Below are 25416 nucleotides of genomic sequence, written 5' to 3' on the forward strand. Positions count from 1 at the left end.
TATAATTGTATCTTCACTTTCTTTTTATTTTTGTATTACATTAGGATGCATTGTCATGCGTATTTTTGGTAGAATAAATTCTCCTTTGCTATAAGTAGCTTTCTTATTTTTTTCCTCCCCCTCTTTCTCAAGGCTCATAACAGTTTCTTCTTCCTCTTTTAGTCTAACTTGGTAAATAAAATTCTGGTCACAATCCATTTTCTTTTTCAATTTTAATATATTTATTAAATGGGCATGTTCAAAGGCTTCAATAGACAGCAACAAAAAAAGAAAGCCAGAAAATGGTTAGGGCTTCTGAGAAGTGTGGTTTTTTTGTTTTTTAAGGGAATGGATTAGGTTTTTCAATGTAGAGGTTCAAGCCATAGATTTAAATTGGTAATAGAAACAGGATTGGGCAGCCTCAGAGTTGGGCCAAGCCCAAGCTTTTGAAAGTGGAGAAATAAAGTGCCTACAGAAACCTCCAACTCCAGGAAGGAGGAACATGGAGTTTCTTTAACAAGCTATCAGTCTCCAGGTCAATAACTAAGTTATCAAGAATTCATTTATTTATACACATTTGTTTCAAACATTTACATTCCAAACCCCTCCCCCACAAATCCCCGAACATTTTCAGTGTGGTTGATTAGTCTCCCAGCTGTTGATGGGTCCAGGCAAACAGACCTAAAACAGAAAAACAAAAATAAAAAAAAAACAATGGTTACTAGCTGGAAAATGCACTTCAGAAAGGGTTTTTTTTTTTTTTGCAATCCTCTGGTTCAGTCATTCTAGGATTCTTTTTTTTTTTTTCAGGGTCAGAAAAATCAATATTTCATTCTTAAATCTGTTTACATGGCAAATAATGGATCATTAAAGCTTTGAAGTCAGGTTAGCAAGATGAGATTTAAAGTGGAGTGTTTCTACCCTCCAGGTTATAAATTAACCCAGTTTCTAGAGAGAGAAAGAGAAAAAGCACTTTAAATGAAATATCAATAAAATGTGAACTAGGGATGTTACTGGGTTGTTCTGTTTTTTTCTCCCTTCTTATGTCTCCCCATGTTTATTTTTCCCTTACTGAGCTCTGTTCCGATGGCTACTTACCGTGAGAAAAGGCAGCTAGTAAGCAACATGTGTGGGGGGCGGGTTGATTTGAGAACCCGGCTCGTAATAGCAAAGGCTTGGAAGTTATGAGGAAATCGCGATCCTTCTCCACAGGTTTGCTGCCTACCTTCCCCCACCCTTTTGCCCCCTAAATCCCGGCAGCGGCGGAGGCGAGTGGGCACCCGGGCAGGTCTCCTGCCGCAGGCGCGGAGCGGAGCAGGCGGCCCGGCCGCGGCCAGGGTTTAGCCGCTGCTGTTTGCGATTCATCCTACGCTCATAAATCAAACGCTTTCTATGAATGAGAATGTCATCAAAGAGATCAATTGCAGGAACACATGCACAAATAAAAATCCTCTTACGTATTTGCCGGGAATCCCCGTCCGAAAGCATTAAGTTAGAAGGCGTTTAGTCATAATTCATTTTTATTGCTCTTTTAAAACAACAGCTTGGCTGAGCCGCGGATGCCATGAACAGCTCGGGGCCTCGGCGGCGTTTTGTCTCCTCCTCGTTCCTTCCCTTTCTACTACTAGAAGAGCCCTGAAAGAGGCGCTTTGAGCTCAACAAGCCGCTTGCAAGCGATCATTTAAATAGTGACCGAGCTCGCCTTTCACGCACTCTCCCCGGGCGTTTAAAGAGACTTTAGCTCGCGTCGTGGGGCGCTGGCCTACTTGCCCCGAGGACCTAGGGTCTCCCACCCGGCGAAATGAGCCCTAGGATTTCGTGGTGGTGAAGGAACCAAGCTACGGAAGCCTGCAGGATCGAGGCCAGAGGAGGCTGCCTTTGTGAGCCGCACCGGGAGAGCGGCGCTCTGGGCGACCAGCCGGGGCGGAGTCGGCTCGACCTCGAAAGCCCGGCCAGCCCCGAGCAGTGCGCGGAGGCGGGTCGGTCGCGGCCCGTGTGCAGCTGCCCTGTGTGCTAGCGCAAGCTTGTGATCCCAAGAAAAACACTCCACCCACGATGGCCGGGAAAAAGGCCCGGAGGGAGGAAGAGAGGTGGAGGGAGAGGAGCTCAGAGGCGGAGAACTAGCAGAGGAAGGAGAGCGGTTGCAGACTGGGGTGGCTTTGTGGCGCGAGCCCTGCTGCCGAGGGGGTCGTGCAGACCCGAGCCGAGGAGGCCAACAAAGGGACAGGAATGAGGCAAGGGGGAGAACGTACCGACGAGCTTCGGCTGTGAGAGCAGATCTTCCTCAATGCCAGGCCAGACCCCTAAAGTCCTGCCTCCTCCCCCACAGGAGCCCCTTCTCTCCCCACCCTGGCTGGAGGCCTGGCGCTTCCAAGGAAGCCACCTCCAGGAGGGCCTCCTTGCCTTTTCCCTTCTCCCGGATGAGGCTCCCCAGGTGCTGAAACTGGGGCAGGAGTGACCTTTCCTGGTTCCCTCTTAACCATGATTGGGGATGGGTCGCAGGTCACAGAAAAATACCCTTTCAAAAGGAAATGTTTAGGAAAAGTGTTCCTTTGCTACTGAGGGAATCTACAGTCAAATGTCTGCCAGTTTTCCCTCTTGGGGAGACAGGTTAGGAGGGAACTTCTATACGTGAAGAACAGAACACAGAAACCTGAAAGGCTGACTAACACATTTGAAATGTGCCTGCCTCAAGAAAAACTTCCTTCTTTTAACTGCGGAGGGAAAGCTAGAGAGGAGTGGGAACCCCAAATCCACATACAATCCTCAGATAAATTTGATCTGTCGGATTCCGATGTGGTGAACATGGTCAGAATAAAGCTATACAGCATTGGTTGCAAAGCTTCTGGATGATGTCTGGATTTATTTTACCCAATAATGCATCAATTCTTGGCCTCTGTTTGGCCTTTTCTCTCTACAAGCTAAGGGTTCACACGAAACCTAATAGTAAACAGCAATTAACGACCTCGTCGGCATCGGGGTAGGACGAGGGTGATGGAGAACAGGACCCCTGTCCTGGGATGACGCTCAGATTTGCACGTGTCTCTCTAGGGAAAGACTTGAAGGTTCACACAAGGAACTATGCAGTCAGTTGTTGGGGAAGGAGGAAATGTCCCGTCCACCATCAGCCATCTGTCCCCCGCCCCTCCCACCTGCCAGCCCCCCACCCCCACTTCAGCTGTGCAGTAGAATGGGGGGTGGTGGATAAAGGAAGCTCTACCACTCCTAACATCTCCCTCCAGAAAACGAGAAACGTTGCGGGGGGTGTGGGGGGGGGGAGAGTCCATCGTACTTTGCGGGAGCCGTGGTCTCGCCCTTTGAGGCCCTGGTCGGAGCACGAAGGCTCCTGGGTCCTAGGGAGCCGGCAGATGGCCTGCAGCGCAGGGCCCGGCCCCCAGGCTTGCCACGTCCTCTAGCGTCATCTCTCTCCCCCCGCCTCCTACCCCTCAAAATCCACCGGCGGAGTTGCTACGGATCCCGTAGGGCTCCCAGAGCAAGCTGAGTGGGGAGGAGAAAGGGGCGGAGAGCGAGGAGAGAGGGAGGGCGAAGAGCCGGGCCACCCCTGGCCTTGGCCAGAAAGCCTAGCTCCCAAGGCTTACCCACACCCGGGCGTCGAATTACAAAAGCTCCTCGTTGCCACGCTAATAGCCGGGGGGGGGGGGGGGGTGGGTGGGGGGGGGAGCGAGAGGGAGGAGGAAGGGGGGGAGGAGGAAAGGAGGCTTCAAGACCCTCCTTGGAGAAGGGAAGTTTCCTTTTTTGCTCTCGTCCCCTCCACGCCCACTCGGGTTCCTCCCAGCCAGCTCTCTGCGTACTTCCCTCTCCATCCCGAGCTTAGAGAGCTGGTGGCCCAGCCTCGTCCTACGCCACCGTTCTCGGCACTCCTCGAGGCACCGCAGAAGGGACTGAAGGGAAAGCGCCCGGGGAGCAACCCTTCCAATTCCTTGCGTTCCGGGCTCGGCCAGTGTGCTAGTGGCGGCCCAGCTAGCTCCCGCCCACTGATTCCCGACCCGAGAGATCGAGGAGCCCTCCTCGCTTCTCACCTCTTGCCAATTCATCTTTCTGTGCGTGGTGGGGAGGGGGGCGGTGACGGGGGATGCCTTCCAGCCCCCACTTCCCGGAGCGGGGGGGCCGATCGGAGTCAGCGCGCGCAGAAAGCAGCCTCTGCTCCCCTTCGCCCCAGCGCTCCGAATCTGCCCCGGCAGCTGCCGCAGCTGCTGCTGCCGCCCGGGCTGCCTGGGGGGGCGACTGCGCGTCACCTAGACTGAGGAGCGCCGGGGATTTAAATGCCACTGAAATGGTGATCCATCACCGCAGGAGCCAGCAAACTTTCGCAGCAAGCTCCGCCATTGGCTGATATAGTCACGTGCCCCTCCCCTAGCGCCCTCCGCCCTCCCGCCCCCCCTCTTGCGCACTGTACATTCATATCATTTTTCTTCTCCGGCCCCATGGAGGAAGTGAGAAAGTTGGCACGGTCACCCAGGGCTTCGCAGGACCCGGTCACTCAGTGACAGATGGACAATGCAAGAATGAGCTCCTTCCTGGAATACCCCATCCTCAGCGGTGGCGACTCGGGGACCTGCTCAGCGCGAGCCTACCCCTCCGACCATGGAATTACAACTTTCCAGTCGTGCGCGGTCAGTGCCAACAGCTGTGGCGGCGACGACCGCTTCCTAGTGGGCAGGGGGGTGCAGATCAGCCCGCCCCACCACCACCACCATCACCACCCCCAGCCGGCCACCTACCAGACTCCTGGGAACCTGGGGGTATCCTACTCCCACTCGAGTTGTGGTCCAAGCTACGGCGCGCAGAACTTCGGCGCGCCTTACAGCCCCTACGCGTTAAATCAGGAAGCAGAAGTAAGTGGTGGGTACCCCTCGTGCGCTCCCGCTGTTTACTCTGGAAATCTCTCATCTCCCATGGTCCAGCATCACCACCACCACCAGGGTTATGCCGGGGGCGCGGTGGGCTCGCCTCAGTACATTCACCACTCATATGGACAAGAGCACCAGAGCCTGGCCCTGGCCACGTATAATAACTCCTTGTCCCCTCTCCACGCCAGCCACCAAGAAGCCTGTCGCTCCCCTGCATCAGAGACATCTTCTCCAGCACAGACCTTTGACTGGATGAAAGTCAAAAGAAACCCTCCCAAAACAGGTCAGTCTTGCCATTCCATGAAAGCTCCTTGATGATTTTGGAAGGAGCTGGTATGCTTAGTTTCCAAGGAAAATTAATCATGTTTTTTTTGGTTTTTTTTTTAAAGTTCTTGCTTCCCACCTGTGTTGTAGGGTGTGGGGAGGTTTAACCAGGTGCGTTGGGGCAAAGGAGCGTCTGGGACTGCTGTATTTCCAAAGGGGCTGGGTTTTAGAGGTTTGGGAAGTAGGAAGTGGGAAGTGGGTAGGTGTGTGTGTGGGGGGGGCGTCCTGTTAATATCTCCAGGCTCCATTAATCACGGTCTGACCATGCTAATGGTTGATTTCAGATTAACATTTTACACCTCATCACTCACCCTCCCAAGCCCGGTTTATGTTCAGAAATTCTTGATTCCCCTTTACCCGAAGGTTGCTCTGAAGCGTGTACGGATATCTCAGATCGATTATAAAAATTTTTACCTTTTCCTCTTATCGCTTCCCACCTTGCCCCCAGGGAAAGTCGGAGAGTATGGCTACGTGGGTCAACCGAATGCAGTGCGTACCAACTTCACCACTAAACAGCTCACGGAGCTGGAGAAGGAGTTTCACTTCAACAAGTACTTGACGCGCGCCCGCAGGGTGGAGATTGCCGCATCCCTGCAGCTCAATGAGACCCAGGTGAAGATCTGGTTCCAGAACCGCCGAATGAAGCAGAAGAAACGAGAGAAGGAGGGCCTCTTGCCCATCTCTCCAGCCACTCCGACGGGAAGCGAAGAGAAGGCCGAGGAATCCTCAGAGAAGTCCAGCTCCTCACCCTGCGTTCCTTCCCCGGGGTCTTCTACCTCAGACACTCTACCTACCTCCCACTGAGGCCGCCCCGGCCCCACTCTGCAGCCCAGGCTACTCCTCCGGTTGGGACTTCTTACCCAAAGCACATTCTTACCTTATCTTCCTTTCCATTTACAATCTTTCTCTTCCTTTCTGATCCTATCTGGGGAACTACTGGCCAGGATAATGTGTTTCCAGAGAATTCTGGATTAGAAACTTGATGAGGGGGGAGGGGGGAGGGGGGTGTTAGCTCCTTAATGCAGATTGAGTGCCAGCATCAATTTTCTGATGGCACCTAACACCCCTACTTTTAGGAGATTTCGACAGAACCTACTGTTCCTTTCAGATGCCCTTTGGAAAATAGTTTCCTCTGCCAGCCGAAACATGTCAGAGCGAGGCCTCTCATCTTTTATCTATCTGTATATTTACAGTTCTCTCCTACTTTGCCCTTAAAGTAGGCTAGAGAGAGAGAAGAGGGTCCAGGAGCTCATGAAGAACAGATACACTATGAGAGTGTTTACACAATTAATTCATCCCTTAATTTAATTCAATTTCATGTGTGTGAGTTTGCTAGTTGTAAATGCTTTGTTCTAAAAGATTTATCTTTATACAGATTTTCTAGAAATGTTTTGATTAAGTGACTAAAACACGGTGGGCAAAGTCTCAAAGCTGGTAGAACTTTATATGTGATTATAGGTTAAAGAATTAAAAGCTCTCATTTAAAATCAATCAGATGCCTCAGATGGTAGCCTCAATTTGTTCTTTCAGTGAGTTAAGAAGGCCTGCAGAATACAAGGGTCAGAAACCTTGCTTCCTGTGCTAAGTCTCTCCCCATCCCCACTCCTTTCTTGTTTCTCTGCCCACACTCTATTTAAAATTTGTGCTGGATTATTCAGGACCGAAATGTATTATTCAAACCAGCTTCTTCCTTCCACAGTTATCTTAGCTGGATATGATATATTTTCAGCTCAATTGTTAATGTGATGGATGGCACAATGAATGTATATTTTGTGTGATTCGTGAACAGTCTTTTGCATGTCGCACAATGTTTTGATGTCCCTGAAGTACCACACTGAGTTCTATCAGTTATCCTTTGTGATATTCCCCATTTCCTGTACAATCATGAACAGCTCAGAGATCCCGGAGTGATGTGATCCAGAGCAGAATTTACGGGTCTTAAGATGTCTGTAATAAATATATTCGGGTTTCAGATATGCTTACGCATCTGTGTATTTGGCTTGGCTACAATTTACTGGTTCCTACAAAGTTGGCTCATTTCATGTGGGGAAGGGGAGAAGTGTGGTGTGTATTTTCAAAGAGGTGGGCCTTTTCTTGAAAAAAAAAAAAGGAAAGGCTTTTCACTATGTAGCTGAAGCTTCCCCTATGAGTGTTACTGCACCTAACGATGTCTATGTAATAGGTTGATTTTCTTTAAAATAGCAGGAGCTGTTTTATTATAATCAAAGTTCATTATGGAAAAAAATGAATGGTGAAGAAATTTATGAAGCAGATCTATTTTTGAAACAAACATGGATACTTCCTGGGTCAAGTGCTAACCTTTTCACCTCCAACTCAATGTTGACATATATATAAACAGAATCCCCTTCAAAAGCTGAAACTCTTCAGTCAGTCTTTCCTCACATCAATGAACCAAGGGCTAAGAGATTCACATTTAATTAGCTCCAGTATAAAGCTGTTTGAGGACGGGGCCCCCACCCCACCCCTCTTCCTTCTTTTTGGATTGTTGGACAGCATGCCAAAATATTCCACTCTTTGCTTCTGACCAATGCATGTGTCTGCTGGTCTCAAACAGAGGAAGCCAGCAAATCAAAAAGTTCAAAGTGACTCTCCTCCTAGACCTGTTACCACATTCCCTTTACTTTCACACATTTTTGGAGGCTCTAATTTAAGCCCAAGAGTAGAGCAGAAATTTTACAGCATCACAAACAAATACAGACATGACTTCCGCTCCAAAGGGTGTTTTACAAAGGATGGGCTGGGGTTCAGGGTGGGTGGGTGGTGAGAAATCCTACAAAAACTTGTAATTTGCAGGCCTCCTAGAGCATCCTTGAGATTTCCTGTAGTTCCCTGTCAAAGAGGGCGAGCCTGGACTCTGCAGGCGCAGTTGCTGCGGCCATATCAAGGGCACCCGGTGCCCTCCCCTCAGCTCCTGGGTTCTGGGGTTGCTTCTAAAAGACTCAAGTGGATGGAGGAGAACTTCAAAGTCAGCCAACTCTTTCTTTCATTTCCCGCCTGGCAGTATACAGTATCTTTTGTTTATTAGTGTAAAGCCACACAGCAAAACAGATGGCTGGTTTCCAAATACTTTAATGTGTTAAAGTGTCATTTGCATGCCACTGCCGAGATTTCAATATCTAAAAGCAGGGCCAACCCGCTGGAATCCCGGAGATTCCAATCTTCTAGGTGCTGGTTTTAACGTAGCTGAGAGAGAGGAGAACGATGAATTATGGCTAAACATCCCAAGCCTTCTCTAGGTCGTGGAATAAATCAATTAACAAGCAATGCATTTAGGAAACATTAATATACCTTTCAACAAGGAAAACATTTGTATCTTTTTAGTTGTCCCAATCGATTAAATCAAAGGCGCTTAACACATCCTATTTAAAGGTCTCTCTTTTTCTGTTTTGGTCTCTGAGGAGCACAGTTAGCTCCTTGAAAAATGACAGCCATGGTAACTGAAACGACAGAAGACAGAAAACAGAAAATAACATTTTATTGATAAATTTAAAAAGGACAAGAGTCTCAATTAGGGACTTGGGATAATCACAATATAAAATTCCAGTTTTCCAATGCTTTTTCCTCACTTCTCTCACCTTCATTCAAAGTACTCCAGAAATTCAGGGTGTCCCCAACTGAGGCTGAGTTGAAATTGTGCTGTGACTCTGAAGTCTGCTCTCGGCTTCACCTTTGAAAGTTTACTTTTGGGGGCTATTCAGATGCCCTGGTGTTTTCCTCTGGGGCAATCAGATTCAAACCGATCAATATTTACTCAGTCTGAAAGGGTTGTTGAAAAGCCTGCTAACAACAAACTGCTTAGCTGCTCACCCCTGTTTAATCTCAGGTTCACTGAAAGTTCAAGAAGAGATGAATGCAGTGATGGGTCACTTTAGAATGAGTCCCAGTGGTTTATCTGAGCTCTCTGCTAAAGGCAACAATTATAGTTCCATCCCTCTTTGGGAAAGGGTTAACTTGCCTATTATTCTTTTGCTAAACAGTGTTTACTAGAAACTTAAAACACTTTCCTCTCCCTTCCTGGCTTTTTTTTGGGGGTGGTGGTGGAGAGGGACTTTCCAGCTGCCCTTCTCCTGTCTCCTCTAACTTTCTGCCAAGCCACTAGGTTTCATTTGACTTAAAATAAATTACACTGAATATTTAAAAAACGTTCAATTAGCCTGACAGAAGAGATCCGATTTATTTCAGATGCCAGGAACTATGAAATGAAGCTCTTTGGGCCATTAGAGTTTATCTTCTTTGCGAAAGAACAGGGCAAGATTGAATTGAAATCCATTTGCGTTTGAGTAATATCGACAATCAGAGCCCCAATATCCATCTGAGATGGCTGTTTAGACATCAGATGGGGGGAGTGTAGGGGGAAGTGACTTGTGCAGAAGCAAATACCTCAGGTGGAAAGTCAACTTTAAAATTTTATGCCCTCCGAGCATACGAACTGCTGAGATGAGAAAGGAAGACCCAAGGAAGCCAGTGGGGAATGGTGGGAGAAGATGCTGGACCCTGAAGCTAATTGCTACAGCTCTTCAGAGGTCAAAGTTCATATAATCACTGCATAAATGCATACTAAATAGGGACTTATTAAGCTTTTCTGATGGCTGAGCACGTCTGTGAAAAAAACGGTCACTGCTGTTTGTGTTTCCTCCTGAAGAATAATCATCCTTGCAGTAGAAGCTCTAGGAGTCTGAGTCTTTAATTTACTATTTTGAATGACAGGCAAACTTCTGTTTTAAAATTTTGAAAACGGTGCGTGAACAGCATCTTTCTTTATATTGGTTGGGACGGTAAAATACCTCTCTCAGAAATGCTATGGCTTTTTCAGCACACACAAGAACATCATGCTCCTATCAGATAAGCTACTCACTAGATGGCTAACTTTGGTGACCCTCTGCTGAAGATAATCTATTTTTTCCTGCATTTCTGAGAACACACAGAAGTTCTGTCTTAGGACTTCTTGTGCTTAGGTGACCAGAATGGATAGAAATCCATCTACCCAAACTCTAATTTTATGAGTCAGAGAGATAAGACACCCAGAGGTGGATTGATTTGACACAGAGCACATAATATCAATACTTACTTCCTAAATAAAAACCAGAGTGGCTTAGCACCTGAGGCCAGTGCACTGAATTCTAAATTCCTGACTTTATTTTGTTCCTTCCCATTTATTCAATATGATTAGTTTCAGGCTGGATATTGTTTAAATTTTTCTACTTCTGGTTTACTAGCCACACACTCAGTCAAGTCTTTGATTTTGAGGCCATCAGGATTACTGAATCTTTGAAACAATCTCCCAGTATGGCAGATGGAATGCTTCTGCCATCTTGTTTGAACAACAAAATGTTGGGCTACTTGCTGTTAAAGACATATGTTCTAAAAATATAAAAATAGAGATAGAGCGAGCAGGCAATGTTCAACATACGTATATTTGTTGTTGTTGTTTCTAAACCTAGACTAGAGAAGAACAAATGAAAGAGGAGTTGCCTGTACCCAAGTTCAACAACCTCCCTTAAACTGTCAAGTGGTATCAGCCAGGAAGGGCTTAGAGATGCAAGGAACATTCCAGGGGGTGTCTTAACCCTGAATCTTTTTTTTTTTTTTTTTTTTTTGGTGCTTGTTTGTCTCTGTTTGTTTTGTGGCACAGCATATCCTCCTGAATTGTTCTGGTCCAAATTTCTTAATTTTCTCCACAACTTACTCATTTACCTAAAACTCACACACACACACACACACAAGCAAGGCACCCCAAGCCCAAACAATTAACATAAAGTTTCCTTACAACACAACCTGCCACGTTTTCCTTCCTCAGTGGTGTCCTACCGATCTCAGCAGAACCTGCTGCCCAAAGGGACATCTATGGCTGTCAGTGTTTGAAGAGCTTAACTGGAATCCCTAGCGTTTTAGAGCCTTATTTTTAATAACACCAATCATCAAATATAGCTGACCTTCGGGCTGCAGAACTGAAAACCAAGTAATAATCAACGCTGCTCCGTAGACACTAGCTTATGACCCCACCACCCCCAATCCCAAACCCCAGTTACATCATGCAAAACAGTCTGGAAAGACTGCATTTTGAGCTTATTGTAAATAAATGAAAAGACCAATGTTTCTTTCTCAACATCTCCAGACACATCTAAAATATGTCTCCATTTTTTAAACATCCCATTACATTTTTCTTGTTAAAAATGTGTTTGTAAAACGTCTAGTCACAGAGCTAATCTATAGAAATCAGATTGCTTTACGTCTTCCTTTTAGGTTTGGGTGGTTACTTGCTAGTTAAAAGAAAGAAAGAAAGAAAAAAAGCACCAAGCAACTGCTTGCAACAGAAAATAAAGGAAAAATTATTGAATGACTTTTTTCTTTTTAAATCGGGCGACTTTTGAGCCGCGCTGGACACTTCACAAATTACGACCTGCTACCTTTTAACAGAAAAATCGCCACAGACCCATACGAAGGCAGAAAGCAATGATTTAAGATGGTAGGGGACACCCCTCCCCCCAATATCAGCAAGGTTCTTGGACGGGAATTTTCCATTCTAGGAGCAAATGGGCTCCTTGCCTCCGGGCGCGCGGGAGGCAGCTGCCCCAGCCTCGGGGAGAGCACGGCGGGCGCGGAGACGCGGCCGGTGCTACTGCCTTGAGGGACGGGGTTCGGGGGGTGCCGTCCGGTCTCCGCGGGCCCGCGGGGGTGCAGGGGAGCCCAGACGTCGCGGCTACAACGACTTGCCCCCTCGGCTTCCCCGCCTTCTCTCTCCGAATTCCGGAGCGAACGCCGCGCTTCCTCTCACGTCCTCGCGGGACCCACGCGGAGCAGGAGGCAGCAGCGCCCGCGGGCTTGACCGTGAACACCACCGGAGTCGGGGCGCGTCTCCCGCGGCGGCTGAGAGCCCCGCCGGGTCTCAAGGGGCCAGCTCGCCCCCCCCCCCCCCCCCCCCCCGTCTCCTCCTTCTTTCCCAGCCGGCACCCCTTGCGTCCGGCTGCTCCGGGGAGGGAGTCGCAGGGCCTGAGAGATGCGGCCTAAAATGCCGGAGGCGGCCGCCTGACTCCTCTCGGTGAGGGCCTAGGCCTTCCGTGCAGCTCGCGAACCGCTCCCCCCGCGGGGTGCTGGACAGAACATTCACCCCCAGGAGAAGAAACCCAGGTCGGAAACTTAGCCCCCTAGTTCACCTTTCTGATTTGAAAGCGGAGGGAGACTTTACTCCCTGCCTGCCCCCTCCTCTCAGATATTTTCAACATACGTTTACTTGAGTAATATGTTCATTCCCCTTCTAGTTCGACTAAGATGCTTTGAGGGTAGAGGTGAGGGTTGCAGGTGTGGTGAGTTTCTAAACAGTGAATGTTCTAGAGAGACAAGTACTTATAAGCTCAGGGAAACAGCCTTGCTTCTCAAATGTCCTCTCATTCAGTTGCAGAGTCAAACCCTGCCTTGCCTCAAGTCTCACTTCTTTCTAGAAAGTTTCCTGTACTACTTTCCACTCTATCAGCTGAGCCGCTCAGAGCTCCACCTTTTGCGCAGGAAGCTTTGTTATAGAACAACTAACGGGAGTTGTGTGTGAGTTTTGACTCCCCCCTAAGAGATCTTAAGCTTCTTGAGGGCAGGGCTCTTGACGTTTAATAATGAGGAGGCAGTCCCTGGGGAAAGTGCTCTGGACTGGAATTCAGGACACCTGTGTTTAGTCTTTTCTCTTTCACAGTAGAAGCTTAGGTAGGTAGGATACTTAACCTTTCTATACTTTAAGATTCTTAAATTATAAAATAAGGCGAATGTTCTTGTTGACTTTTAAGTTACCCTCTAAAATTTATGTGATTTTTCAGAATCTTCAAAGTCTGGTATTTATTCAGGATTACTCTGAGCCAAGCCCTGTGTCAAATACTTTACTTACATTAACTCATTTAATCTGCCCCAAGAAGGAAGTGTTTTTATTCTTTTGATTTTCAGATAAGGAAACCGAGAGGTCTAAGATGTTAAGTAACTTGTCCACTGAATCCAGAGTCCAAATTCTTATGCATTTTGTTGTAGTGCTTCTCCACAGTGCCAACCATATAAGTCCTCTACAAAGAGTTATCAGGCTATTGGTGTTTGATACAGGTACTATCATGCTGGTAAAGAATTAGAGAGCTGGGGAAACTGTTTAATATCACATGGCTGTACCTTCTTGGGAAAATTAGCAAATAGCAAGTATTTGAATGAAAACAAAGCTAAAGAGAGAGGTCAAATTTAACAGTAAAGTCAATGAGAGGATTAACTTAATAAAGACTTTTTTTCATGTCTGACACTAATTGGCTAAGGAAATAATTTTCAGGGAGAAGAAAGATACTGTTTATATTCACAAATGATGTCTGTGGCATGCCTAACATGTGCACAAAATTGGAAATATTCAATGCAAAATATAAATGTGTTGTCTCTATGAAAGCTAACATCCATATGGTTGGAAACATTTGAATGCATGAAGTCCCACCCCCCAGTTTTCACTTGGTTATTTGATATACTAAAAATCCAGTCACAATTTGCATTTAAAGAATAAAGGAAAAGAATAATTCATCCTCACCCAAAGGGGCCACTCCTCATAGTTTACCACTTTACACTTCTTGACTGAGAATAACAAGAGCAACCAGAACTTCGAGGAATATATCATGAGGCCTAAAGAGAGCCAGTCTTCAGAAGTCAGTTATTCTCAGAACTCAGTTTGCACAAAGTCAGATTGAATTGTATGTAGAAACACATACATTTGCTTCTTCCCTTTTCTAATTTTCAGAAGTGAACAAGGACTTGGCATAATTACAAACATTACAATATTACTGATATTATTTAGTTTTGAATCACGGAATCTAAGACAAGAAGAGACATTAGAAGTCATCTAATTTGGTTTCTCTACTTTACAGGTGAAGAACCTAAGGTCCAAAAAGATGCTAGCAGCAATAGTGGTAAGAAAAAAATATTTACTTATATCTTTAATAGGTACTTAAGTGGATATTAGAACTGGCAGGCATAAGTTAATCTCAAGCTAGATATATTAATAACATTAATGATTAATTACTATATTAAGTATAGTAATTACAGTAATTAATTTCAGTAATAATTAAATACTGAAGATCTAAAAGCTATTAAGAATAAGCAGGTTTGAATAACTAGATATATGCCCAGAGGGTTTCTTCCTTCCTACTTACCCCCAAGAATCTTACAGAAAAGGTGACTGCTCACATCCATCCTATCCCACGGGTAAAAAGGAACTGGCTGATCCATTTTATTTCTTCCATTTCAGAATTTTTTTTAATGTGATTTGACAGATGAAACAGAGACAAAATCAAGAAAAAAGCCAGGCTTCTTAATTGCCCTGCCCAAGCAGCTCAGATGGCATGTTAATTCCCCGGTTGTTCCCTGATTCAGACACCATGGAAGTTGAGGGCATTCTGGTTCCTATGAACCACAAGGACTTCACTTGCAATTCATTATCTTACATCCAATACACTCCTTCTATGAGAGAGATCCAGACTTTAGCAAGTTGTGACAACTTATTCTTTTTATGTTAATATTTATTATTAACTTTCTTGGTACCAGATGCTGAGCTAAGAGTTTTATGTGTATCATATCTCAGTTAGTCTTCATAACAGCCTTATGATGTGGGTTTTACTATTCCCATTTACAGATGGAGAAACTGAAGTTTAGAGAAGTTCTCTAAGTTGCTCTCCATTACATAGTGAGTGATCAGTAAAGTTGAAATTGACAGCCCATGTATTTAATTCTCACATACTGAAGCCTCATGTCTTAAGAATGTGAAAGTAAAATGTAATTAACACTAACCTTAAATTTAACTTCAGGTTTAAAATGTTTATATTTTAGAAGCCTAGTGTTAAGTTGTTATAAACCTATATGTACACTATGAATGATCTTAGTTCTGTTGAAAAATATATTAAAAATATATAGTTATGAACATGCATACAAAAAAGTTAATTTTTCTATTTGGGGTTTTATTGCTGACAGAATTGAAGCTCTCAGAATAACAATTATTTGCTTGCAATACTCATAGCCTAGTAAAGAAATAGCATGTCTTTATAATATCATACAGATAAAATTGTTAATAAAAAAAACCCCAATTACCATCACATTCCCCAAAATATACCTTTTTTCTAGAGTCCAGTCTTTGGCCCTATGCATACTTTTACTTAAAGGCAATTATTGTGTACCACAATTTTGAATTCCACATTTTTTCGCTTATGTTATATATCATAAATATTATCTGTGTTTATGTGGTATAGTTTTTATTTGATGATTAGTTAAAACAGTGGAAGTATCATTACTTATTACATAAGATATTTTTCTTTCTTTTCTTTCCTCCCTCTCCCCCTTTTTTTTTAGTGCGAGTGGCCAACAGCTGAACCTTTTATGTTTAGAGAATTTCTCACTGTGAGCCAGAAAAGGCCATACCCTTGCTTTCTCGGTAGCCTCATCTGTTTCCAGCACAGCCAAGTGAAGGTGCTGGAGATAACATCCAGCAGCAGTTAGGTCTAGTGGTTTGGCAACGTCAGGGTTTGGGGTAAGGGTAGTTGTCTCCTTACCAGACTGGCTGTGTGGTGACATTTTGGCTCTGGCTGCTGAACTCTCCATTTTTCAAGCTTGATTTCCAGTCTTCCTAGCAATTTTCTGAGCTATCCATTTATTTAATCCTTTTCCAATGAAATAACCAACAGTTAGTTTCTGTTGCTTACAACTAAGAATCCTGATAATGTACCATATGATAAACCAAATAGCGGTGCTTTGAATTTTTTTTAGGGCTTGTGGGCTATGGCCTGGAATTGTGGGAGGGAAGTTGGACCAGATGGCTTAGAAAGTATCTATGTAAGATAGCCAAATGGCAGCTTCTTCAAATTCCATTTTCTCTCCTTCCCCAGCTTTGGGCTCTTTTAATACACACCCTTTTCACTTTGTTAAACCTAAACAAGTACGTTAAAAGAGCCAAAGATGGGTCTTTTCTTTGTCCACCAAGAAAACACAAATTTATCTAATTGAGTTGTAGAACAGAACTTATTTCCTATTTTATTTTACAGCTTTCCTATCTTATCATCTCGAGTAGTTATTCTTCTGAGGCTGAGCCTATGTGTACGAGAGTAGCTGGCACTTCTTGATAGCTCACATTATACTAGGCACTCTGCTAAGCACTTTCCATGGGTTGCCTCCTTAAAATCCTCTCCACAACACTATGAGGTGTAGGTACTATTAAAACCCTTATTTTAAAGAAGATGAAACTGAGAGGAGAGGTCACCCAGCTAGAAAATGGCAATGCTCACTTTTAAACTTAGCAGTCTGGCTCCTGAGCACTCATTCTCAATAACATTGTATATATACTCTCTACCCTAACTTGCTTGACTCATCCAATTTTTCTTTTCCTTACTTTTCATCTTTCTCATCTCCTAACTTTTTCTTTCCTATTTGAGAATGACATGAAGGCATCCCATCCAGTCCCTACTTGAACATCTATAATTGTGGGAGGTGAGTGGTTCAGTACCTGTCAGTTGCGGGTGCCCTTGAGAATACCTCTAGTTTTGCTCTCCTGGCTCTAGGAATTCCTTCTAGCTTCACCTCTTCCTGACCTCCACTAATTCCATCCCTTCCCCCACTAGAAGTTTCTGCTCTCTCGTCATCTGGTTTCTTTCTTGCTGCCTTCTATTTGAATCCTGTCTCATGACTCTGCTCCTTCATTAATTAAAATATTTATTCAGAGGTGATGCAAAATTTAACAGAGAGAAGATACCATCCCCTTTCAAGGAGTTTACAAATCGTAATGAAGTATATAACCTGATTTATGTTAGAGAACATTTTTTAATTAATATTTTTATTAGAATTTAGTTAAACATTTAAACTTCTAGGATTTTATTATAAAAGTTGCATAGAGTAATTACAGGTGACATTCCTTTCTCCCCAAAACGTATAACTTGAGAGTAAGCCTTTAGTTCTGGTTGGGGCTGTGATCAACATGTGATTTGGGTCATATGCTAAGGTTTTATGATGACCTTTGCGGGAGAAGACATGATGGTGGGGAAATGTTAACATAATCTTCATGCCCCCATTTGACTGCGAAAGCCAAGGGAATGGAAAGAGAAGAGTGTCAGAATTGTAGAAACTTGAGGCTTTTCAGGTGTTTGTGAGTCAGAAAGGATGAAAATGGAGGATGAGATAGTTGGAAATGACCCTGGGGAAATTGTGTGCTTAGGAAAAGGGGGATTTAATTTTGGGAAAATTCTGTAGATGGAATCTAAGGATGCTACCAAGTTAGATAGAGTTCTTAATGGTTTCAAGGTGATCCAGTTCTGGAATATGTGAGTGACTAGAGGAAGTTTTTTTTAAAAAAACTTCTGGTTTAAAAAACGAAAATAGAGTTAGGAACAACTCTAAAAGCAAGATAATTTACCCATGATTTAATGTAACTGTGCAATTATACATATATATGTTTATATCTCTCTTTAGAAGAGCCTTTCCTTCTAATGCTACACTGCTCACATTTTTCACCTGCCTTCTTGAGTTCTGTCCAAAGAGCCAAGCTCTTTCTTGTCTGAGGGACTTGCAACCTGGAATCACTCCCCCCTCCCCATTTTCTTCTAAGATCTTGAGGCTTTAGCTAAATGATGCTTCTTCAGAGAGGCCTTACCTGAGTACCCTCTTTGTTTCCTTTACATACTATCAGAGTTTGCAGATGTAGTTATATATATATATTTTGTCTCTTCTTCTAGACCATAAGCAACCTACGCCCAGAGGACTTTTCTGTCCATTCACTACTTTATGTTTCCTCAGCATACAGTTCCTGTCACATAGTAAATGCTCAATGGACATTGAATGATTGTTTATATTAATTGGGGTCCAGCTAAGCTGCTGTTACAAAGAAATCTAAAAATACAGTGGCTTAAATATGGCTGACTTTAATTCTCTTGCATGTAAAATTTCAGAGAAATATAAGAGCCCAGACTGCTGGGCTGCCTTAGCTCCGTGAGGTCATTCATAAGGTGGGTTTCTTCCATTGTGCTCTTCTTCCAACATTCCTTAGGTCTTGTCTGTATGGTTGAAGCTGTGTCACCTTCACATTCCCATTTCAGTTTTTAGGAAGAGTGATAGAGGGAAAGTGGAAGGCAAGCAATTTCCTACAAAGGAAGTGACTTGTAAGTGGCATACAATTTCCACTCACATTTTATTGTGATGAACTTAGTCACATGGCCACACCTAGCTGCAAAGGATACTAGGAAATGCAAAGGGTACTAGAGAATGGGTATTTGGGGGATAACTAATCATTTGCTTCATTGTTGGATAAATGTTTGTTGAAAGAATGAATATTCATTCTTACATTATCAGAGGTCGGAATAAAATAGGGGTTTGAGAGCTGTGTTTTAGAATCCCAGAAAAATATTTATGATACAAAATATTAGATATAGACTAAGATAACATCAACTATGTTTCATGACACAACCTATTAACCTGCAAATTTTGGGACAAGGGGGGTTAGAGGTCTAAGAAATTTGCTAAGGCCAAGAAATTGAGCAAAGGGGGCATGGGTGGCTCTGGGTATTGTGGGTGCATACCTGGCCTTGTTAGAATTGGGAGATGAATTCCATGTCTTCAGCAAGCTCCCAGAAATAAGCTTTTAGCTGCTACAGTTAGGTAAGACTTCCCTAGTCAGAAGGGAGCTATTTTGAGGCAAGGACATTACTTGATTACCAGCCTTTTCTCTTTGTTAACCTAAATTTGACACTAACAAAGACTTTGAAACTCTAAGGCTGAAAAACAGAGCAAAACCAAATAGTAACTATTTTAAAGAATATGGATAAAATTTATGTTCCAATGATGTGTCCTGATAGAGAAATCACATTTTTACAAGTGTGGCTTGAGTATGGAGCTGTATGACAGCGCTTGCACCTGTCCTTCCCTTTGAGTGGCTCAGGGCATCTTGGCTTATCATCAACTGGCCTGGTCAGGTGACTACAGATGAAATGAAGGGGCCCAGCTGCTGCCACAGCCCAAGTTATCTTTGTTTGTGGCTGCAGAAGACACTGGGTTTGGTGTTAGCCCCTCCTGCCTTAGATGCTCTTTGCACAAAAAAGGTAACCATTTCCTTCCCATCTCCCCATTATATTTGGCCAAAAGATTTAGGGGACCCATTTTGCCCCTTTCTCTGCCTTTCGGCCTGCCAGACTCCTTCCAGCTGAGCTCATAGGTCTGTCTTCTGTGAAACCTGTCCCAGGGAGAACGAATCGTCCTCCTTCAGCATTTCATTTGTTAGAGCACTTCTTACTTTTGGACTTTGAATTCTTTTAACCAGGCTGTTACTCTTCTTTGTAAATTACTCCAAGATAGAGACCATATCTTATTAATCATTCTCCCTGCCTTGTACAATCCCTAGCACATGGTAGACACTTGATAAATGTTTGCTGAATGCATGAATGGGTGAATGAGTGAGTGGGTGAGGGAAAAATTCTTTGGGTTCTTTCTATAGCCTCTCAGCTATTCTAATGTGGTTCATGACTCCCCAAGGCTGGGTACACGAAGTGTGATCTCAAGTTCTTCCATGTTTCCAAAATATTTTCTTACTTGCTTACTAAAGTTAAATTGAAATTCAAAATCCTTTAATGGAGAATTTCAGTATACAATGAGGTGTAAAATGGTTTAAATGTAAATGCTGCTTGAATGAATATACTGACTAAAGCTTATTGACACTAAAGTGTAACCAATCAGTCAGTCAAAAAGTGTAAATAACTGATACTAGAGCCTTTTCTGTTTTGACAGGGGGCTGGAAGTTAGAGAGAAGTTGGTGCTTGGGCCTTAGAGGTGGCAGGAGAGGATGGGAGGTCAAAGGGTCATCTAGGTAGAAACAGAGCACAGAAAGGGGAAGTAGGGGCCACTGATTTAACACTTCCTTAATGTCTCAATTTTAGAGAGAAGTATGGCAGGACCACTCATGTTCGTGCTTTTGTCAGGACAATGTTGGGAACTGTACGGCATGTGAACACTACTTTATAGGATTTGTTAAGATCTGGCTGTTCGTGCATGTGTGCACTTTAAAAAGTTGACTTTGTTGCAGAGGAATTATATTTTCAGAGGAGTTAATTAAGGGTCATATAACCTAGATTATTCCCTAAAATAACTCTCCCAGTAGTAGAACAATCAACAGTCACTTGCGTGACTAAGTGGTGTTGGAGATGGCCCTGGACAGGTAGATGATATGTCAAGACTTGATTTTGAGTTGGAGCTCCCTAAATGGGGACTGCCATAATTTACATTTTATGGTAAATTGCTGTTATCAAAGGATCTCTGATACCTCGGATTATTCAAGTAGAGCTGCTTAAATAGCTCAAGGCACTTTGCAAATTTCTGGCTGGTTCTCTCAGTACCTTTGGAAGTGGAGACCAAATATGTGCCATCAGAGGCCCAGTGCTGCACGATTAGCTGAAAATTTGCGGCTTATGCAGTGCCAAATGGTCAGTTTGGCTTTTCTTTCTTTTCTTTTCAATCTCCCTTGAACTGGAATTGAACTCGAGTATTGGTTTGAGAGCCAGATGTCCTAGGTTTTAGTTTCTGACTCCACACTGAGTAGTTGTGTGGCACATCACAGATCACTTCTCCTCTCTGGGGTGAGGGGAGCCTATATGAACCTCAGGGCTCATTCCAGACATGATACTTTCTATGTTTCTACTAGTTGCAACAACTAGAGTGTTTGACATAGCAAACCAGTAGCAGAGTTTGGACTGGAACACATGTCTTAGAACCCATTTAAGCTCTACTTTAAAAAATCTTAATTTCACAATTTTTATTGAAGTATAAAATATACTTAGTATAGTAAGTGTATAAATTGCACTAATCTTAAGCGTACAGATTGTTAAATATTTTTAAAGTAGGTATTGAATTGTAATTTAGTTATGTTAAAAAATAATTAAAGAAGACATTTTAGGTGATACAAATAAACTTATTTAACACTTCAAGAAGTGAAGTCTCCTTTTGGAGAACTGCAAAATGGAGCAAGAACCTTTAACAGGATAAAGAATTAAGAACAGGGAAGAGACAAATAGAAAATATCTGATTGGCTGGGGCCACAGAGTCAAACCTTGTTTGAGGTAAGAGTTGGCTTGGCATTTGGGGATTGGCCGACCGGGTACACTGAGTTTCTGGTCAAGCGGAGCAATCACAGGGACACAAAAGTTATCTAAGTTTTGGTTTGCTGACGTGGCATCCCAGGTGGGAGTAGATCCATCTTGGGTCTAGAAAGTTATCTGAGCAGCTATAAGATGATTCAGCCTTTTAAAATGTATAGTTCGATGAGGTTTGATAACTATATTCTGTCATGTAGCACCACGATGGTCAGGATATAGGCCATTTCCATCATCCCCCAAAGTTCCCTTGTGTCCCTTTGCAAGTCAGTCACCTCCTTCCACCCTGAATTCCTGGAAACCACTGATCTGTTTTCTATCCCTATAGTTTTACCCTTTCCAAAATGTCATATAAGTGAAATCATACCATATGTGGACTTTTCTGTCTGACTTTTTTCTATAATCCTTTTAAGATTTATCACATATGTGTATAATTGCCACCTAGATCAAGATATAGTACTTTCCCAGCACCCAAAAGGTTCTGTTCTGTGCTTTTCCAGTCAATACCCTCCTCTCACTATTCTGACTTCCACCAATGTACTGGTCTTATATTTCATATAAATGGAATTATACAGTAGGTACTGTAATGGCTTTTTTGCTTAATGTAATACCTGTAAGATTCGTTCATGTTATAACTAGTAATAATAGTTTTTATTTTAAAAAATCACTGTGTAGTATTCTACTGTATGACTATACCACATTTCATTTATCCATCCTACTGTGATGGCATTTGGGATGTTTCTGATATTTGGTTATTTTGAGTAAAGTTGAACATTCTAGTTGCTGTCTTTTGGTGAGAATGTGCACTCATATCTCTTGGATATATTCTTAAGAGTAGAATTGCTGGATCATAGGCTAGGCATATGTTTAGTTTTAATGCATGCTGCCAAATACTTTTCTAAAGTGGTTGTACCAATTTATACTCTCATCATCAATGTATGAGTGTTCCAATTACTCCACATACTTGCCAATGCTTGGAATTGCCAGTTATATTTTAGCCTTTATGGAGAGTTGTAGAGTATAGTACCACTACTTTTTTTTTATTGTGGTAAAATACATATAACATAAAATTTACTATCTTAACAATTTTTAAGTATAAAGTTCAGTGGTTTTAGTACATTCATGACGTTGTGCTACCATCACCACCATCCATCTCTAGAAGTCTTTGTCTTGTAAAACTGAAACTCTATACCCACTAAACAATAACTCTCCTTCCTCTCTTCTCTCCAACTCATGGAAACCACCATTCTCCTTTTTGTCTCTATGATTTTGACTGCCCTCAAATAAGTGAGATCATACAGTATCTGTCTTTTTATGATTGGTTTATTTCACTTAGCATAATGTCCTCAAGTTTCACCCATGTTGTAGCATATTGCAGAATTACCTTCTTTTTTAAGGCTAAGTAGTATTCATCATATGTATGTACCACATTTTTCTTATTCATTCACTCATCTTTTCATGTGCTTATTGGTGATCTGTATATCTTCTTTGGGGAAATGTCTGTTAAGTCTTTTGCTCATTTTTGAATTGGGTTGTCTTTTTCATTGTTGAGTTTTAGGAGTTCTCTATAGTCTGGATATTAGTAACCACTACTTATAAATAGAGTGAAATTGAATGTGCAACACCAGTAGTGTAATTCAGAAGTGTGGAGAATCTGGAGTGATCAGTAATAAGGCAACCAACAAGGGTAAGCAGTGGTGGAGCCACCGTTTGTTGCCAAGAAGACCTGAGGGTTTTTTAATTTATCATTCCTGTATCACTAAGAAGTAGTGGTGGTGGTGGTGAGCCTTCCCTCCCTGATTCAATCATACCTCCTCGCGTTTAATATTTATTTAATCCCATTTTCCCTGGAAGAAAATATCTGGGGGATTGGTTGATGAGGATCCCCCTCCTTAAGCCTTATCAAAAGAAATAGGTGAGTTTATTCCTTCTTCATTTGAGATGGCCTTTAGAAGCCTGCATCAAACCTCCACTGAAATCAGGGTAATAATTATTCAAGAATGGCAAAGTAAATGCAGAGAATCCACAAATGGAGTATGGGTCCATATGCATGTTTGGAACAAAAATATGCTTTATATTTTCAAAGACAGTAGTTTCCAGGAAACATAGTGAAGCTAAAGGGTCCACTTAGGGTTCAGCTGTTATTCTTGATGTTGCTAGCACAGGTAGGTTTGAGCTGGTGGGCTGTGGGTGGGCCTTGCAATGTGGTTGTTCATCTAGTAACATGCCTATGAAAGTACAACCAAAACTGCCTGATGTTTTGTGCTCTAAACCTAATGTAACCTGTATAATGGAGTTTTTATGTGTACCTAAGAATCACTATGCATTTTAGAGTGTTTCTGGCTACTCTACAAATACATGAATCAGATTAAGGAATAGTCAGTCAAACTTGAATTAAATATATATTCCCATAATGGTGATTATCTTTTTTTTCTTGGCTTGACATTATTATAGCAAGCTAAAATAATAGGAGATAAGTAGCTATTATAAATGAACCATTAAAAGCAACAGTAAGCCAGAGTTATCATTGCTCTCTTCCTGTCTCTTACTTTATAAAAACTAATGTAGTGAATTGCCATGGAGTTGCCTACTTTAATAATAAATCTGTTGTGTCAGGGCAATGACCTGATGTTTTCTTTCACATATAATTTATAGTCTATTGATTTAATTCTATAAATATCTCACTCTGTTGGTATAACATAAAACCATTTCTTAATTGAAAGACAAAGGAAGCTTGGGATGAAACCAAATGGCAGAATATTTTTATTGAAGATTTCTACTTGATCAATAGCCGAATAAATATGAGCTTATTTTCAATGACAGTTTCAAGTTTAAAAGACCAAAAAAAGAGATGCTTTGATTCATCATCTATTTGGGTAATCGATTTATAGATTTATTTAGAAATTTAGGTTTTCTCCATGGGACGGGGAGGGAGGCTTATGGAGACTTTTTTTTTTTTTAAATTTTATTTATTTATTTTTGGCTGCGTTGGGTCTTCGTTGCTGTGCACGGGCTTTCTCTAGTTGCGGTGAGCGGGGGCTACTCTTCGTCGCGGTGTGCGGGCTTCTCATTGCGGTGGCTTCTCTTGTTGCAGAGCACGGACTCTAGGCGTGCGGGCTCAGTAGTTGTGGCTCGTGGGCTCTAGAGCACAGGCTCAATAGTTGTGGCACACAAGTGGCTTAGTTGCTCAGCGGCATGTGGGATCTTCCCGGACCAGGGCTTGAACCCGTGTCCCCTGAATTGGCAGGCGGATTCTAAACCACTGCGCCACCAGGGAAGCCCTTATGGAGACATTTTAAGCAAACACTAACTTCTTTTTTCAGTGAGTCATAAACTAGAATGTGGAAAATGAACTCAAGTAGCAGACAGTTTAATGTGGCCAAATAAAACATTGCTGTTGTGCCGCTAAAGCTCTTCCCTCAACTTGTGGAAGAGAAAGCCAGCACTTTATGCTCTTTCAGCCAGTATCTCTGGCACCTTTCCACTTGGCTACACGTGCCAGGATGCCAGGCACCACACTGCCACCACCCTCTCACTTGAATAGAGCTGCGGACTTCCTCTTACTGCCAGTTTTAAATTACCCGCGACGACTATTACCATAGCCCTGTCAGTCATACCTCCTGTCCATCTGCACACAACTTGAGCTTAGTACCCAGCTCCTGAGATTGTTTTTCACTTGTTTCAGGCAAAAGCGTAATGAGTATCTTAAATATTGCTGAGAAAAAGCTGAGAAATAGCAAATATGATAGAAATTAAACACAGGATTCATTTAGCAGCAAACTTTATTTTTGTCCACTCGCCTACTTATTTATTTGTTTATTTTTCTTTGAATGTCACAGATCTTACCCAGAGAAGCTAAAAAAAATGACCATGCATCATTGTCATGTCACAAACATTACTCAGTTTGGAAGGAAGCAATTTGAGGATGGGTGTCCTATTACCATGCTTTATTTTTTCTTCAGCTAATGCAGATAACTGTAGAGAATATGGAAGAACACCTTAATACTCACCCCTTGAGGAGAAAGCAGTGATTTTTTTATGGTGCTCGTAACTCATGCCATCAGTTTTATCTGTGGTAGGTCCATGTCAAAATTGGAGTAATTAAATGG

General features: G+C 43.0%; 2 protein-coding genes and 1 long non-coding RNA gene across 4 annotated transcripts in view; 2 read left to right on the forward strand and 1 right to left on the reverse strand.

Moving 5' to 3' along the window:
* Nucleotides 1–523: 523 nt before the first annotated feature.
* On the reverse strand, nt 524–4318 carry LOC132371940 (uncharacterized). Its single transcript, XR_009505021.1, has 2 exons — nt 4020–4318; nt 524–660 (listed from the first exon to the last, which is right to left on the reverse strand). It is a non-coding gene; the product is annotated as an uncharacterized LOC132371940 (long non-coding RNA).
* Nucleotides 3693–7156, forward strand: HOXA1 (homeobox A1). 2 transcript variants are annotated; one of them, XM_059933741.1, is made up of 3 exons: nt 3693–4835; nt 5039–5133; nt 5623–5707. In XM_059933741.1, the coding sequence occupies exons 1-2, from the start codon at nt 4491–4493 to the stop codon at nt 5096–5098; spliced, it is 405 nt and encodes a 134-aa protein (XP_059789724.1). In that variant the 5' UTR covers nt 3693–4490; the 3' UTR covers nt 5099–5133; nt 5623–5707. The 2 variants fall into 2 exon arrangements, with proteins under 2 accessions (XP_059789724.1, XP_059789723.1); XM_059933740.1 differs by having other exon boundaries at nt 3695–5133; nt 5623–7156.
* Nucleotides 7157–12148: 4992 nt separating this feature from the next.
* SKAP2 (src kinase associated phosphoprotein 2) overlaps nt 12149–25416 on the forward strand; it is a 307658-nt gene continuing 294390 nt past the window's right edge. Inside the window, exons 1-2 of the mRNA XM_059933743.1 lie at nt 12149–12323; nt 14066–14107. Of these exons, the coding sequence (XP_059789726.1) occupies nt 14090–14107 (18 nt within the window). The 5' untranslated portion in view covers nt 12149–12323; nt 14066–14089. The remainder of the gene's footprint in view (nt 12324–14065; nt 14108–25416) is intronic.

Source organism: Balaenoptera ricei, chromosome 9 (assembly GCF_028023285.1).
Source record: "Balaenoptera ricei isolate mBalRic1 chromosome 9, mBalRic1.hap2, whole genome shotgun sequence".
In the NCBI taxonomy this organism is placed as follows: domain Eukaryota; kingdom Metazoa; phylum Chordata; class Mammalia; order Artiodactyla; family Balaenopteridae; genus Balaenoptera; species Balaenoptera ricei.

Bases quoted from the DNA above. Each gene is read 5' to 3' on its own strand.
- HOXA1 (XM_059933740.1), top strand. From the start codon at position 4,491: ATGGACAATGCAAGAATGAGCTCCTTCCTGGAATACCCCATCCTCAGC. The intron at 5,134-5,622 runs GTCAGTCTTGCC...CCTTGCCCCCAG, and splicing joins AAGAAACCCTCCCAAAACAG to GGAAAGTCGGAGAGTATGGC.